This window comes from Numida meleagris, chromosome 1 (genome assembly GCF_002078875.1).
Source record: "Numida meleagris isolate 19003 breed g44 Domestic line chromosome 1, NumMel1.0, whole genome shotgun sequence".
Taxonomy (NCBI): Eukaryota; Metazoa; Chordata; class Aves; order Galliformes; family Numididae; genus Numida; species Numida meleagris.
Genome location: NC_034409.1, coordinates 24,839,436 through 24,854,463, shown reverse-complemented (window position 1 = coordinate 24,854,463; position 15,028 = coordinate 24,839,436). Strand labels below are relative to the sequence as shown.

General features: G+C 38.6%; 1 protein-coding gene across 7 annotated transcripts in view; it reads right to left on the bottom strand.

The window, feature by feature from the left end:
• Positions 1-13,266, bottom strand: part of ASZ1 (ankyrin repeat, SAM and basic leucine zipper domain containing 1) — a 38,459-nt gene extending 25,193 nt beyond the window's left edge. For 2 of the 7 annotated variants that reach the window (XM_021384857.1, XM_021384862.1), the window contains exons 1-4: positions 12,931-13,266; positions 11,359-11,455; positions 7,601-7,723; positions 3,951-4,062 (exon numbers count right to left, since the gene is read on the bottom strand). In XM_021384857.1, coding sequence (XP_021240532.1) covers positions 3,951-4,062; positions 7,601-7,723; positions 11,359-11,455; positions 12,931-13,038 — 440 coding nt within the window. In that variant the 5' untranslated portion in view covers positions 13,039-13,266. Of the gene's footprint in view, positions 1-3,950; positions 4,063-7,600; positions 7,724-8,110; positions 8,418-11,358; positions 11,456-11,821; positions 11,946-12,506; positions 12,751-12,930 lie in introns of those variants that run through there. The other 5 variants (XM_021384859.1, XM_021384855.1, XM_021384858.1 and 2 more) reach the window with 5 other exon arrangements.

Sequence of the window (15,028 nt, the reverse complement as noted above, 5' to 3'; positions counted from 1 at the left end):
GTTCCCTGTTCATCCAAGCTGGCCTTTCCCACCGGCTCATCTTGCAGCACAGAGAAACAGCCTGCTCCTGTGCCCCTAAGACTTCCTTCTTGAAGAGCCTTCCTAGACCCCTTTACCCTTCAGGACTGACTTCGAAGGGACACTCCTTACCAGTGTCCTGAACAGTTCCAAGTCTGCCCTCTGGAAGTCCAAGGCAGCATTTTTTGCTGATCGCCCTCCTGACTTCAGCAAGAACAGAGAACTTTAATATTTTGTAGCCGCCCTGCCCAAGACAGCTCCCAGCCTCCACACCTCCCACCACTTGTTATCTGTTTGTGAACAGCAGGTCTAATGGGGCACCTCCGCAGTAGGCTCTTACCAGCTGCAATAATGGAAATAGCCCATATGAACAAAGTACTTTGCTAAATGTAATTCTGTATTTATTTTTTTTTAAATATTTAGTTCCCCTGTATTGATACTTGACCAACATACGTCTTTCTGAGTCTACAGTGCTAGAATAAAACTTTCAAAGTAATGACGTATAACATCATCTAATATCACAAGGTAGTTTTCCCTTCATAGTAGATCAAAGATATTTACTCAATCGGTATTAAATGCCCTGATTTTCTTGTCCCTGGCCATAAAACATACCTTAATGCATTAATTTTCCCCAAGCTATTTTCCTTTACTAAAATATACTATTAGTCATTTGGTGTAGTTAATTATCATACCATGATAATGTCAAGGTCTTTGAAATTATTATGTGGCAGTACAGTCTTACTATCTTATCAGCAGAAATAAATATCTTGCTAAAATTGAGGTGTTACACAATTGCTTTACTCTGACTGTGCAACCTGGATGACCCACCTTGTGAACTCGGCAATACTGAGACAAAAATTTTATACGCTACCACCTTGCCAAGAGACCAAAGCAGGCAAAAACTTCCACTGTGAAACTTCCATTGTGTTTTTTGATGATCCTCAAAACTATTCAATGCAGTAGGCATTCACTTCAAAGCAGAAGTGAAGATATGTAGGCAACTTAATAAGAGATTTGAACAACAATTATATTTTAAAGTGTATGCGCTCCTACACATAACAGTATGCTTCAGTCTCAATCTAGAAGAAAAGTTTAGTTTTGTAATACTTTTACTTTTTTTCACTTCTCCCTGCCACCTCGAAATACTACATCTTGGTCATTGACCAAGACCACACATTTCACATTTTCCTTAACTGCAAAACCATTAGGTTTCTTTTACTGCACTTTACATAAATAAGAACTTGTAAGATGTCATCATTAAGATCCGAAGTTTACTAAACAACCTACGAAATACAAGCTCAGCAACAGTTCTGTTAACTTAGCTGTCAGTTCATCATACACTTTCCTTCTGTCTAAAATGGAGTCACAGGTTAATATTAATAAAATCAGTGTCTCTTTAAGAAAGCACTGCAGGTTAAAAGAAGTTTAAAAAACAAGCAAACAAAACCAAATAAATAACGAGTCTGCTTAAGTATTTCCAGGATTTACAAAAAGCTGAAGTATGTAATTTACATTCTGAAGCAAGAGGGAGCTAAAATTCACAAGATAAGCAGATCAAATTTTTCAAGCTAGCATTCATTTAAATGAAGCACTGAGCACAGTAACTCCACAAAGACTACACAGAGCAGGCCTCAAAATGCCTTCCCATCCCACCTATCCATTACCTTGCTTCTTGTCTTTCAAAACTCTTCAGTATGCACTTACACTTTCTTACACTACCTTCTCTACAAAACTTCTTTATTCCTCATTTTTGATTCAGCAGAAATATAAGAAGTTAGTCTACTTAATACATTCTCCTCAATAGTCTATTCTATTGCAAATAAACCATTTACCTACAGACTCCTACACTCATCTTCTTTCTTAGATGACATTTCAAATATCAGTTTATTTTTCATTACCCACCACTCCTACCACCGCACATTTCATGAATTCAATTAAAAAAAAAAAAAAACAACCAACACAAGCCTGTAAATTTCCATCTGTCAGCTTCAGAGGATGTGAAATCAAAAGGGCTTCCATACCAGCACCGCTGCCAGATCAATAGAGAAAGGAACAGGGAAAGAAAAAATACCAAACTCTTCCAATCTTCCAATAAAGTTAAAAAGTCAGCTGCATCCTCACACACCATTTCACTCGCTGGTGGATGTAAGAGTAGATTCCTAAAATCATGCCTGCTTTTAAGTATCAAAATAAGAACTAAAGTTCATGTTATTTAGTTAATGTGGTAAACTGATCATACAGAAAGGATTACCACAATAATCTCAACTCACAGACGCTTTGGATGTGGTCCCTTTTAGGGAACATTTTGTTTCCTCTAATGGAATAGGTGAAGTGGGACTCAATATAAAAAAGGATCTCTTTTGGCTCCTGATCTTCAGAGACAGGGTTTGATGGGTTTCTCCCCACTGTTTCAGAATACATTGAAAGAAGTTCACACAAAGCAGCAGCAGTTGTCCAAGCAATTTTAACAATAGCGTAATATACACAGAGGTCAAACATTAGAAAGACAAAAAAGGCAGCCTGTAGATTTTTTGAAAAATCCTGATGTTGTAATTTAACTTCTACTTTTGTTTAATTCAAATGGTACATTTTGGATTGTCATTTATCTTTCCATTTGAGAAAGACTACTATTGCAAGTGCAATAAATACCACAACTGGACACAGTATCTGGTATATGCAACTATAACTCATGGTAGTACAAGGCCTTAGAGAACAAAGATAGATAGTAAATAAATATGGCCAAGTATGCATAACACATTCAGCTTATAAAGAAGGTCATGCCCTTAAAATTCCCATCTCTTGTGTCAGAAGCCAATCTTCTTTCTTCAAAGTTTAGCTGAAGGCCTTTTAAGTGTAAACTTGCAGTTTTTTCACTCTGGCTTGTGTTTTCAAACACCCAGAGCCAAGTTTTGTAGTGCAAAGACTTTCAATTCTTTCAAGCAGGGCGTTTATACTGATATACAGTTATCTGGGAGCAACAAGAGGTAGCTATTTCAGAGTTTGTAACTTTCAATTCTTGAATTGAAAGTTCTTGTAAGAATTCTTTAAGAAAAGAATTCTTAGCCTACAAGGAATGAATGGGGCATTTAATTTTGTTACCATAGATCAGTGACACTTCAGCACAACAAGGTTTTTTATTCCCTGTGTATTAATACTATGATTACGGTGAGGTTTGGGGCCCAACATAGTAAATGAGTTCCACTAATAAGAGCCAACAGGCCTCCAATGCTGTTTTTTTTTTTGTTGTTTTGCTACACAGTCCACATATCTTAAGTACCACAGTAAAGAGGTGAAAGAGCTATGGTATAAGAAGTGAATTTCAGCTAACTGAAAACGAAGTAATTACAATGTGACCCCAAACAAAAACTTTTTTCCAGCAGAGGGATGAGAGTTTAATCACGAGTCAGTCCATAATTTCTTTCTTTACGAAGTAAAATAAAACACAGCATCAGACTATGCAACTACAGACAACTCACAATGTACTGCTTCAGACTGCTGAGACATGACATGGTAATTCAAGAAACAAGCTGTCATTTAAAAAAAATAAAATAAAGCATCCTTGCACTGGAATAAAGGTATTCTGTCTACAAAGATGTTTACTTTTGCCATAGGAATCTTGTTCATGAAAAGAATACAGCTAGTACATCCACAAAAAAGCCCTCAAAAACAGAGCATGAAATTAAAAAGCAAAGTAACTGATGTAACACACATCCTTATATAGAATATGAAATATGATTGATCATACACATACTTACTCAGATAAACTACCATATAAGAGAAAAAACACTTGCACACTTATCTTTCTATATACACACAGTAGAAGGTAACAAAAAGCTAATGAAGTAGACTTAACCTTAAGTCAGAACAAGTATGTCTAAAAATCTCTACAATAATATTAAATTTTACACTATATTCACAGACTTTTTTTGTACCTGCAAGTAAGGTTAGGGTCAACATTCCTTGACAGAAGTAGTTCTACCGTCTTCAAGATCTTTTCCTCTGAAGCATGAGCAGCACATGCTGCCATCAGCACCGTGTACTTATCTGTTTTGAAACTTACAGTTAGAAAATTGCATACATAGATTTAAATACCATACAAATCCAAAAGTTCCTTTAGAAGTCTTAACATTCGCTAGAGCAGCTAATCAGGTTCTGATAAACTAAGATATTTTAAGAAAAGATAAGAAACTTGTTTTTCTTCCAGCAGAAGTCCCTAGAATTATCATGTTAGATAAAGGCATCTAGAAAGAGAAGATACTCAGAAAGACTAGAGTGAATGAATGTAGCAGAGCTTCCATCCCTACTGAAGGTGAGGATGCTGCTTTCTTACCCCCCCAAAAAAAAAACCTGAAGGAGCTTAACTTTAGATTCTTGTTTCTCAAATGTTGATCTATACCAGTAGCTTCACTATTCCCCGTTCCTCCCCACCTCTTCCCAAAACACAGTCAAGAGCAGAAACAACTTACAGGAAGTATTAAAAAAAAAAGCACAAAATATTTTCAACATGTAGAAACATAAATTTTAGGGAGAACAGAGGCCCACAGAAAGGGCAGCTGAAGCAACAGGGGCTTTATTAAACGGCTTAAGTAAATCAGTTTAAGAACCTAGGCCACTATTATGCAGTAGTGGCAGGAGGAAGATGGCAAAAGTAGGAATGTTTTATTAGGTGTTCTTTAAATTCACATCTATATAATACATGAGATTAAACAGGAAGGACCAGTGTATTTAATCCAGTTCTGAAGCCAATAGGGTGTCACAGGAACACTTCGCTCATGAAGTGGCACACCACCGCTGTTTGTCCAGAGAACAGAGATCACCTTTCCTACAGCCTCCTTGCAGATATGTGGTAAGTATCGTAGCTCAAGGACAGTGAGCAGTTTGGCTCTAGAGTCCATTAGGAGACTGTTGTTTGAACAACTGCCCATTCTGCTCATTGCACAAACCCTCATACAAGTTCAAACACGCCTTTAACAGTTTAACAAGTATAATGTTAACTGTACATACTTCTGACCATACCCTGAAGCGTTCCAATGTATTTTCTAACTGTCCTGCAAAATTTTAAGACTGTGTATGCACTAATATCTTTGTCAATTGAGATCAGATTTTATTATATTTGAGAAGTTTGTTATGCACTTCACCCCAATCTGCTCTACTTTTACTTCTCACAATCTCTTGTCCCTCACTACTCCAACCTAAGACCTTGTGTTCAAATTCACCTGGGTTTTTATACACCATCTTGTAACTTTCAACTACCTCATGCAGAAATTGTACCACATATAAATGAAAACTTCAGCATATTAAATGAAAAATTCAAGGTCCGTGGAGTTACTCAAACCCTAAACAAATAATAAACATTTCAGTAAATTATTTGATACACTGACAGATTCTTGCTCAAAATGTTTAACCGGTTATCAACAGTAACATGAACTGAAAGCTGGCTGGACTTTGAACAAAAGACAGCAACAAACACTATTAATCTGGGAAATACATTTAAGAAGAAATTGTAGTTGTATTTGTATTCAGTAGTTCAGACAGTGATATAGAGTGGGAAGTTGATTCCTGTGAGCCAAACTATAGCTCAAACATGAGCAAAAAAGAAGAAACACCTTAGAACACATAGGTTTCTCTTTTGCGCAGGAAAAAAAATGGTAAGAAACTGCAAAAATATTAGTCTGTACGATTAGCTGAAAAATCCTGAAGAGACAGTGAATTTACACCTCAAAGCCGCTGCATTCTGATCTCATCATGCAGTGAACGCTACATCGAGTTCCTTGTTCTTCATGCCTACCAATTCATTCTACTATTAGGGAAAAATTAAGTAACCAGCTTACAAAGAATAACTGTAATATGACGTGAGGTGATTAACAGTATAGCTACTATTAAGATTATAAGATTATAGGACTATTAGTACAGAAGCACTGCTGATACGGAACAACCAGGACTGGTGACATTTAGTACATCAGGATGGCATAGCTTTATCAAACACATTTGGCCTGATATGAATTGATGACTGGCAAGACTGCTCCTGGCTACACAGTATTCTATTGCCTGCATGCCCTAGCTACTGTTTCCCTACACAGACTAGGAGGGAAACCAGCTAAGAAACTTGATCCCAGCAAGGTGCCACTTAGGGTAAATGCAGCTGGTTACACGCTGAAAAAAAATGCCACGTATGCTGGTTAACTGGTCGGCCAAAACTGCTGCCCATAGCAGCTTCTGCCCAATATATAGCTTTCCACAGCCATAAACACCAAACAGGTATGAGTTGTATGCAGCCACATGGATGCCCTCTCTACCGCTGGCGACAAGGACAGTTAGAAGGCACGACTGCTTTTGGTGCAGTGAGTTCATACTCTGATCAGCTCTTAAGAAGTTCAAGAAAATTTTCAAAACCAGATTCGTACCATCTGCACTGCAGTTTACTACTTCTATTACAAACACTGGCAAGCTACTGGGATATAAGATTGCTGTTTTATGTACTTCATTATGTTGTGCCTTTTGTCACTATCTTCTGTATTGTGAAGTTTTTTTCTTGATCTTCCAACACAACAAAACAGAAGGAAAATACTACAGTTGAATTAGGAAAGAGTTATTAATAAGCTGTAGAAATTGACAGAGGAACTGGTATTACCTAGAAGTTCCAGTGAACTCTTGCAGATAAACCTGATCCAGCAACACACTGAAGAATAGTTTTCACTTAATACAAAACTTGTGCTCCAATTTTAGAGAAGTCCACAATTGTTTCCTATTATTAGACAGCTACTGCTGTAGGCACATTATTTCTTCAGTTACTGCCCAGAGGAGAATAACCATTCATCATCACCTTGCAAAACTCACATTTGACCTGCTCCTGTGACTGTTAGGGTGTAGTCATTAAAAAAAAAAAATTAAAAAAATCCCTATTAACCTAAAATCCACGATGTATTTATTACTTTGGTCTGAAACAAGACACAGTGCAATCATATGGGAAGGTCAGCTGGCATGTTTGAAAGGCCAACGTTGAGTGGCTGGTACAACTGCAATGAGAAGACAAACATATGGGGCCTTAAAGATGAATCCATAGCACACATCCAGCTGGAAAGCTGAACAGAGGAATCATTAAATTTTTGAGTAAAAAGAGTACTTCTGTTAGATTTAGAAGGGATAACGTCATCATGATGTATTCAAAAACAGTGGGTACCAATCAAAATTTGGGATTCTAGCTGTTTTCTGCAGGTACGTTCTTCATAGTAGGATCAAGCAAAGGACATTTTAACTAAAACTTCATGTGAGAATTCTTGAACAAGTATTTCCAAACTCCATTTTTGAAGAAGTTCTTGGAGACTGGGAGGTAGAAAGGAGACAGAAAAAGAGAGAAAGAGGGAACAAAAAGCTCCATTAACTGAATCCAGACGAGATCCAAGAACACATTTTTAAATTAAAAACTACTACTTTTAGTTCAAAATTAGGAAATCTAGACTATGTCCCAGTTCCACTGTGAACTTTGATTTCTTTTCCTACATATACACAAAGAGAATAAGGATAGGACAAGTAACCTCTGTTACTGAGAGGTACTGGACACTATATTTCATTTACATCTTACCTATTTCAAAACTCGCATTAGCACCTCTGTCCAGAAGAAGATGTACTACTCTATAATCAGCCACACTGGCAGCATGCATCAGGGGAGTCCATCCAAACTGAATGCTAGATTCTATGTTTATACCTGTCAAAATTAAGATACTAAAATTTTAAAATTACACCAAAATAAAGATGCATTTTGTAATTCTTGTTCAAGTATGTCTTGTTACAAAGGTCACACTCCTTTTGCACAATAGACCTAGTGAGAGGACTTATCCGGTATATTTTCATTTTATACATACATTTTTATGAGGAATATCAGAAAACAACTTTCAGAGCTGACCCCAAGGAAGCCTAGCTCTCTATCCAAGCAGTTAAGCACAATAGGAAAACTACATTAAACAAACAAACACAAAAGTGATAAATTTAGGTGCAAAAATAATTTCAGAGAATTACACAATCTGCTTTTTTTTTTTTCCACTTCGGTGCTACAGCTTTCCCTCAGTCAACCCCCCCATATTTTCATCCTTACCAAGCCAAATGGGTTGCAGTAGAAGCAACTTGCTTGTCATACTATTAGGACCATACTGACTAAGGTTTTCCTACTTCATAGCTCCTTTTACTCTCTGCTTCCCGATGCAGCTAAACAGCAAATACCAGTTTTGCATTCCGTACTAACAAAATATTAGCTTAATAGAAAGAAATAGATGATAACACAAGATTCAGTCAAAATCACAAGTTCTGCCTGTTAATCTGTTTAATGGCCATAGCTTCCCCTGTGGCGAAAACTAAGCTTGCCAAACTACCCTCCCAAATTCACCAAGCACTAAGTACCAGACCCAGCAACTTATCTAACAACCTTAAAATAAAAGCCCCTGTAGATTTTTGCAGTAAGATGAATCACTCCTTCAATAATTCCTCGAATATTATTTCCTCCATAGCACTTCATTTCCATTGGCTGATTCCATGTTAGTCAAACGTAATTATGAACAATTAAAACTACTTTTTTACAATAGACATTTGTAGGAAAAAAAGTTTCTGGCAGTTGAGCTACGTGCATATGTCTTCATGCAGGATGTGTATTTCCTTTCCCTGCCTTGGTAGTTTCTCAAAGATGTGCTCAGTGCAGACATCATGAAGTCATTAAAGTTGATGTAGTAAAAAGTCACTGCTCTGGGACTGATTCTTTAACTGTTTAAGATGAGGAGTTGTATAAGGAATCAATAAAGAGGAAACATTCAATGAAAGCCAGGTATTAAACCATTTTGACACCTGCTAGCCACACAACCTACGATCAGATCTTTTTACTAACACATACATACAAACTACAATCTTCAACCGCTACAGTATTGCAGTTTGTATGCATTATACAAAACATTTCATTGTGGACCACAGCAAAGTTCTACAGGGAGAGCCAGTAAGTCATATCCTTTAGACAAATTACTCAAAAAAATGTAGGAAGTTTGATATCCAACAGTCCACTGAAGTAACACTAGTAGGAAAGGAATACTGGAAAGCTGGCACTCCCAGCGTTAAGAAGTCACTTTCCCTCTTTAAAGGAAAAGTAGTCCAAGTAACTGCAACTCTCATCCAGAATTTTTTATTTTAATATGTATTTAAATAATAGTGACAAAATATTTACTTGTCATGCATATAGAGGCTTGCTAAAACACCTGAGATGGTGTTTTCCTCATTGTTTTCTTTACATGTATAGCAGACAGTATCTGCCACATGCTTTTCCCAAGTCTAGGAATCATCTTACTTGCAATGAGACATCAAAGCTGTGCTACAACTTGTTTAGCATGCACAGTCTCCTGCAGTCTTTCTAGTGAGTGCCCTGAAGCATCACGTACCATGGAAGTCACAATGCAAATAGTTATCCTCATTGGAAGAAACAGAAAAGACAACTAAAAGTACCAAGACACTAATGTTGCTTCTTGACTGCATGGCTATAGTTGTTGACCAAACTAGAAACGTCTTCCAGTAGTTACTACTCAGGCTTTCATTACATGAGCTGTTCTGGAAGCAAGCAGTGTTCATCTGGTATTTAAAAGGGTTCTTAAGAAGTCCTATAAGGCAACAGCGAAGCCTAGAAAAAAAATTAAGTGAAAATGACAGGCAAGATTGCTGCAGCATCACAGTCCCAGCACCTGTAGGTTGGCACTTGTCCATCTCTACGAAACTCCCTCAGCACTATCGATTCTTAAAGCTACCATTATGCAAGCCAAAAGACAACATGTTCTTGTTCTGCCTGAAAGAACATCCATAACTGTTGCTAGGAAATCCCCTTCCAACACAAACCTGGAGTTAGAGCATGGGTAGCAACACTCCTACAAGCTTTACTGAACATAATCTAAAGACAACTTTAGCAACAAAGATTTCATCTGACTAAGCACCAATCGTGTGAAGGACAATGCTACCTTTCTTCAGAAACACCTCGCTGTAAGAAAGGCATTATGTTCTACGGCTCTGAAGAGACCATACTGGACGTGTCAAAAATTACTGTTAATCATCTTAGAAAATGTACAGATTCTCTTGTGACATTCCATTGTGCATTTCAGGGGACAGGATACCAGACTACAGGAATCTTTGTCTTGACCTTACATTCTCATAGAGAACTATCATCATCTTCCAAAGCAGATGGCTCATTAGGTGGCAGGCATCAACACAATGGTTTGATCTGAGCTATTACTGTTTCTCTGAAGTACAGGCAGTTAAAAATGGCCAAATGTAAAAAAACAGTTTAACAATCTAATACACAGATATCACTAAAAATTCCAAATAAGAACAGTTTTTTCAGTGCAAGACTGAAGACATATTTCACTCATTATTATTAGCTTTGACTTAATACTGATCTATAAGAAAATTATTCCCCACTGTGATAGAAACAATCTTCTAAAAGGGCAAGTCATGTCATTGCTTTAAAACTCAGAAAAACCCAGTGCTAACTAAAAACCTACTTTCTTCCAAGCATACGACATTTTCTCAGAGAACAAACTCTAGGCTACTATATTCTGCTTGCTTGTTGAAGCAGAACTTCCTGATAACTATCACTAGGCAGGTCAACTCAGCTACGCAGCTTCTGATTGCCTTGGATGCTTCAATTAGTGATCCGATTCTCTTAACACTAAATAGCAGAAACATTACAGAGAAATACAAGGTAACAGATCAGGGAAAAAAGGTTTTAGTTTTGAAACAAATAACATTTCAGAGACAAATGCCACACAAATGCTCAGGAATCACAAACACTTTGACCAGCTGATGTTGCCAAGACATTACACATGGCAGATACCAGAAATTTAACAATGCTGTGAGTAAAAAAGACACGGAATTCCCAAACTGAAGGAGCATTTTAAAAAAAAAAAAAAAAAGCTTCCAATGTCCCCCTCTGCAACACTCAAAGTAACTATCTACAATAAATTAAGAACACACACTGAATTCTCACTATCAATTTAAATTACCTCAATTTTGGTGTTTGTAAGGGGTATTTTCAGTAAAAGATATATTTGAAAATGAAGAAATACCTTATTTCACTGTGCGTGCACAATAGCTTTCTCAGTTTTCAGTACTGACCAAATAAATATGAATTAGAAGGAACTTCCTGAAATATATCACTCTGAGACTCTGAAAAAAGTAATTTCACTCAACATTCTATACTGGAAACATTCACATATTTCTACATTCATCCCAGACATTACTTTGAAGCAAGAAACTTCAAAGCTTTAGAATTCCTTCCGAGTTCAATTAAATATGTTCAGCTTCTTATTTGACTTTCATCACCTGAGTTTAAGAGCTCTTCAATAAGCGACACATCACCACTTGTCAGAGCTTTCTGAAACGCATCCTTCTTGTCTGCTGGCAACATCGGATCCAGCTGCTAAACAGACAAAGAAAAATTAAGTCAAAATATGGTAACTGTTTCAAGGTAAAATCAACAGCTTGATTAAACTATAAAAGTATTAATGATCACTGTAAGACAGCACAGAGAAAGGAGGTTTGAGCAGGGGAGAAAAAAAGCATAATAAGACTCTCCTTCTTCCACTTCTGTAGACTTGCTCTAATTTAAAAAAAAAAGTTTTAGGATTACATTTTTCAGAAAGGTTCCATTCTCTGAAAATGTAACTAAATTCCTTCTCAATGGATGCGATATCCTCCTATAGGGCTCTAAGTTCTTCTTAAAGGTATGTCATTTTAATGAGGACTCGTTTTCATCCTAAAACAACACTACAATGTGTTTCTTTACCTTTTTTTTTTTGCACGTTTCACATACGGTAAAGCACAGCATTAAAAAAAAACCAAATCCACTACAATCAGACATAGAAGTGGCAATTTGAGGCAGTGCAGCACAGTGATCATGCACAGACTTAACCCAGCACTGAATCTGCTGCTGGAAAAGTTACTGCTCCTCCTCCCCCTTACTGCTGTGGTGGCTGAGGAATTCGCATTGCTGTGGCATAAACGACTTGAGTAAAAAATAAATGACTCATCCAAAAAATGATTTGACCAAAGGTCCAGTTTATGAATTGACCGTTGCCTGATTCATGCTCCTTTCACATACACTCCACATGTTTGTTCCAGATAAAAGCTGCAGATGCAGATTGCTGCAAGCATTATCCAGATTATGCACAATTAATACACCAATAAATTAAGGATAACTCAGTAGTTTCTTTGCAAATAGAAGATACATTTCTGGGAAAATTTTGAAGCTGTATTACGACAACTCAGAATTATACAGCATATTGTAATCTACCTCTCCCATAACTTGTATAAAGCAATAATTAGCAAGCAATTAATGTCTATCAAACTGATGATAAGAACCAGGCAATAAGATAATTCAGACTTATGTACGGTCCACTTAGCCAACAACTTCCACCTCCCACATGTTTTTGGATAGGAACCTTGCTTTAAAAGTCAAGGCCAAAGCCAACCTGAGGACAACCGTTTGCAGATGGCCGCTAATTTCCAGCGCACAGCCAACTCCAGCCAGGAGAAAAAGCCACGCCGGCCTCCCTTTATTTCACGCCACCAAGAACCCCACGTTTATCAGACACAATAACCCTTTACATCTCCATATTAGCAAGAAACACGTTCAGAGACTTAAAACATAAAGCCGCTTTCCAACCCTTGGCTCTCTCTGAACTTTATTCTCGTGCTGAAAGAACGACTGGAGCCTGCAACTAGTAAGTAAAAAAAATATTTTATGCAATTAGACGATCCTCCCAAGCTGCGCTGTGTTTACCCCTAGACTACGGGTATTCCACCACCGCCCCGACACAAAACAATCGCAGCCGCAGCCCTGCAGAGGCCTCCCACACTCCCTCAGCTGCAGCCGGCAGCCTGGCTCCGCCCGACCTGCGGCCCCCGGCACGCCACGCCGATATCCCAGCAGTCCTCATCGTCGCTGTCGTAGTCCTCGTCGCCCCCCGCCGTGACGCGGGATCCCCACGCTGCGGCGCACATGGCGAAGCCGCCGGCCCGGCACGCGCGCGCGGCACGAGCTCCATTGACGTCACGGCAGCGCCGAAGGGTCACGTGGTCGTGCCGCCTTTCCCGCGGGCTGTAAGGGGTTTGCGGGCGCTGCCGTGCAGGCAAAGTCTGGGATGGGGGTAGGGCTGAGCGCCGGCCCTGCGCTCTTTCGCTTTAGTGTGTGATCCTCGTGTCAGAACCGTGGCTTTGCTCTTCTGAGAGATGATAATGCTTTGACCGTTACGAGGTTCACGTGAATCACCGAGTCGTAGGGGTTGGGAGGGACCTCTGGAGATCATGGAGTCCAGCCCCCTGCTAAAGCCGGTCCCCTGACGGAGGTGCACAGGAAGGCATTCAGGCAGGTTCCGAATATCTCCAGAACAGGAGACTCCGCAGCCTCTTTGGGCTGCAACATGCTGCTTGAAAAATGGACGAGAAGCCATATTTTATATTTTACCTGGAAGCAAGGTTGTGCTTTGAGCTCAGTGTAGACCCTGCCTGAATCAAGTGAGCTTGGTCTTCCACCGAAAGAGAACAGAAAGGAAGAAAGCAGGGCTTGGCAAAGAGGCATGTGCTCCCGTGCAGGACGGTGTAGTCCTTGAGCCTCTGACAGCAGAGAAGTTCATTTTGGGGAAGTTGTTTTTAACCAAAATGTCACTCAAATAGAACATGACTGTGAAGGGTTTCTTCCTTCTTAATGTTTTGTCTTTCATAAACTGCAGTGCAAGGCACTGCCTCACCATGTAAGTGCCTTACTATGCAAGGCAGCTTTCACCAAAATGGGAATTTGTGGGTTAGCTAGAACTTTCTTAGAACATACAAAATGCTGTAAAACTCCCAAGTATTCAAAAAACAAGAATAATAATCATCATGGCGTATGTTCTCTACTCATGGATTCCTGATGCTTTTTTTTTTTTTTTTTTAAAGTTGTTTTTCTCCAACGTAAGACAATCTGTTTGCCTGAACCTAATATGAAAGTCATGTCAGTAGCAAGGGGGAATGCTGGTGAAGAGTTAGCTGCAAATTTTAAATGAACTCGCACGAAAAAGTCTTCCAGTTTTGGAGATGCAATGGAAATTTGAAAACTTTCATACAGTCTCCATAGAACAGAAGATGCTAAAATTGAGACAACTTTAGTATATACCATTATATAAGGGCTAAGCTTTATGTTGGATTTATTTGCATGCACTAAATGTCAAAATTATTTTCATAATGAAGATACTATTTGCAGGATGTAGCTTCTGTAATGTTCTTTCTTTGTCTCAGCTGTGTTAAGGAACAGGAGCTTGCTAGTAGTTGTATCCCTAGGTGCTGAACTCTAAAAACAATGAAGGGTGCCTTTTTACTGTTGATCTGATGTATTGCGTGAAGGGTAGCTCTAACAGGTTATGTTACTGTCTGTAGATACCTTATTTTTTTTGCATGCTGCTGATTATTTAATGCTGAGTATTTGATGTGACTTGTTTGTCCAGCTTCAGGTTTTGAAGCTTGAGATCTGTTGCTTTTTTCACCCCTTTTCTATCACCGTCTCTGGTACGATTAAAACATTACAGTACTTCAGATGCAGCCTATGTGCTGCTGCTTTGTTCAAAGGCCGCCTCTTTTAAAAGGTCACTTCCAGTAACAGCCCTGATGGTCCTTAGTGCTGCAAAAAAATAAACCCTTTTGAAGCATCACTGTGCAAAGGAGCCCTGCAGCCAATGCACCTGACAGCTGATTCAAATACAAGTATTCTGATAATGCAAAAACTTCTATCAGGGAATCTCTCACTGTGTGTCTGTGTGGAGCTGTGAATCAAACATTGCTGTTGATGTGGACGCTCCCTTTAGCACTCTTCTTAGTTGTGTTCATTTGTCACCTTGAAGTCTGTCTTCAGTTTTTCAGCAAAGCAGACTCTTCATTTTGGTTTCTAGTGTGGTAAGTCCTGGCTGCCATCCATATTTGCCAAATATCAGTATATTTTTAGTTATTTTGGTGGGAGCAG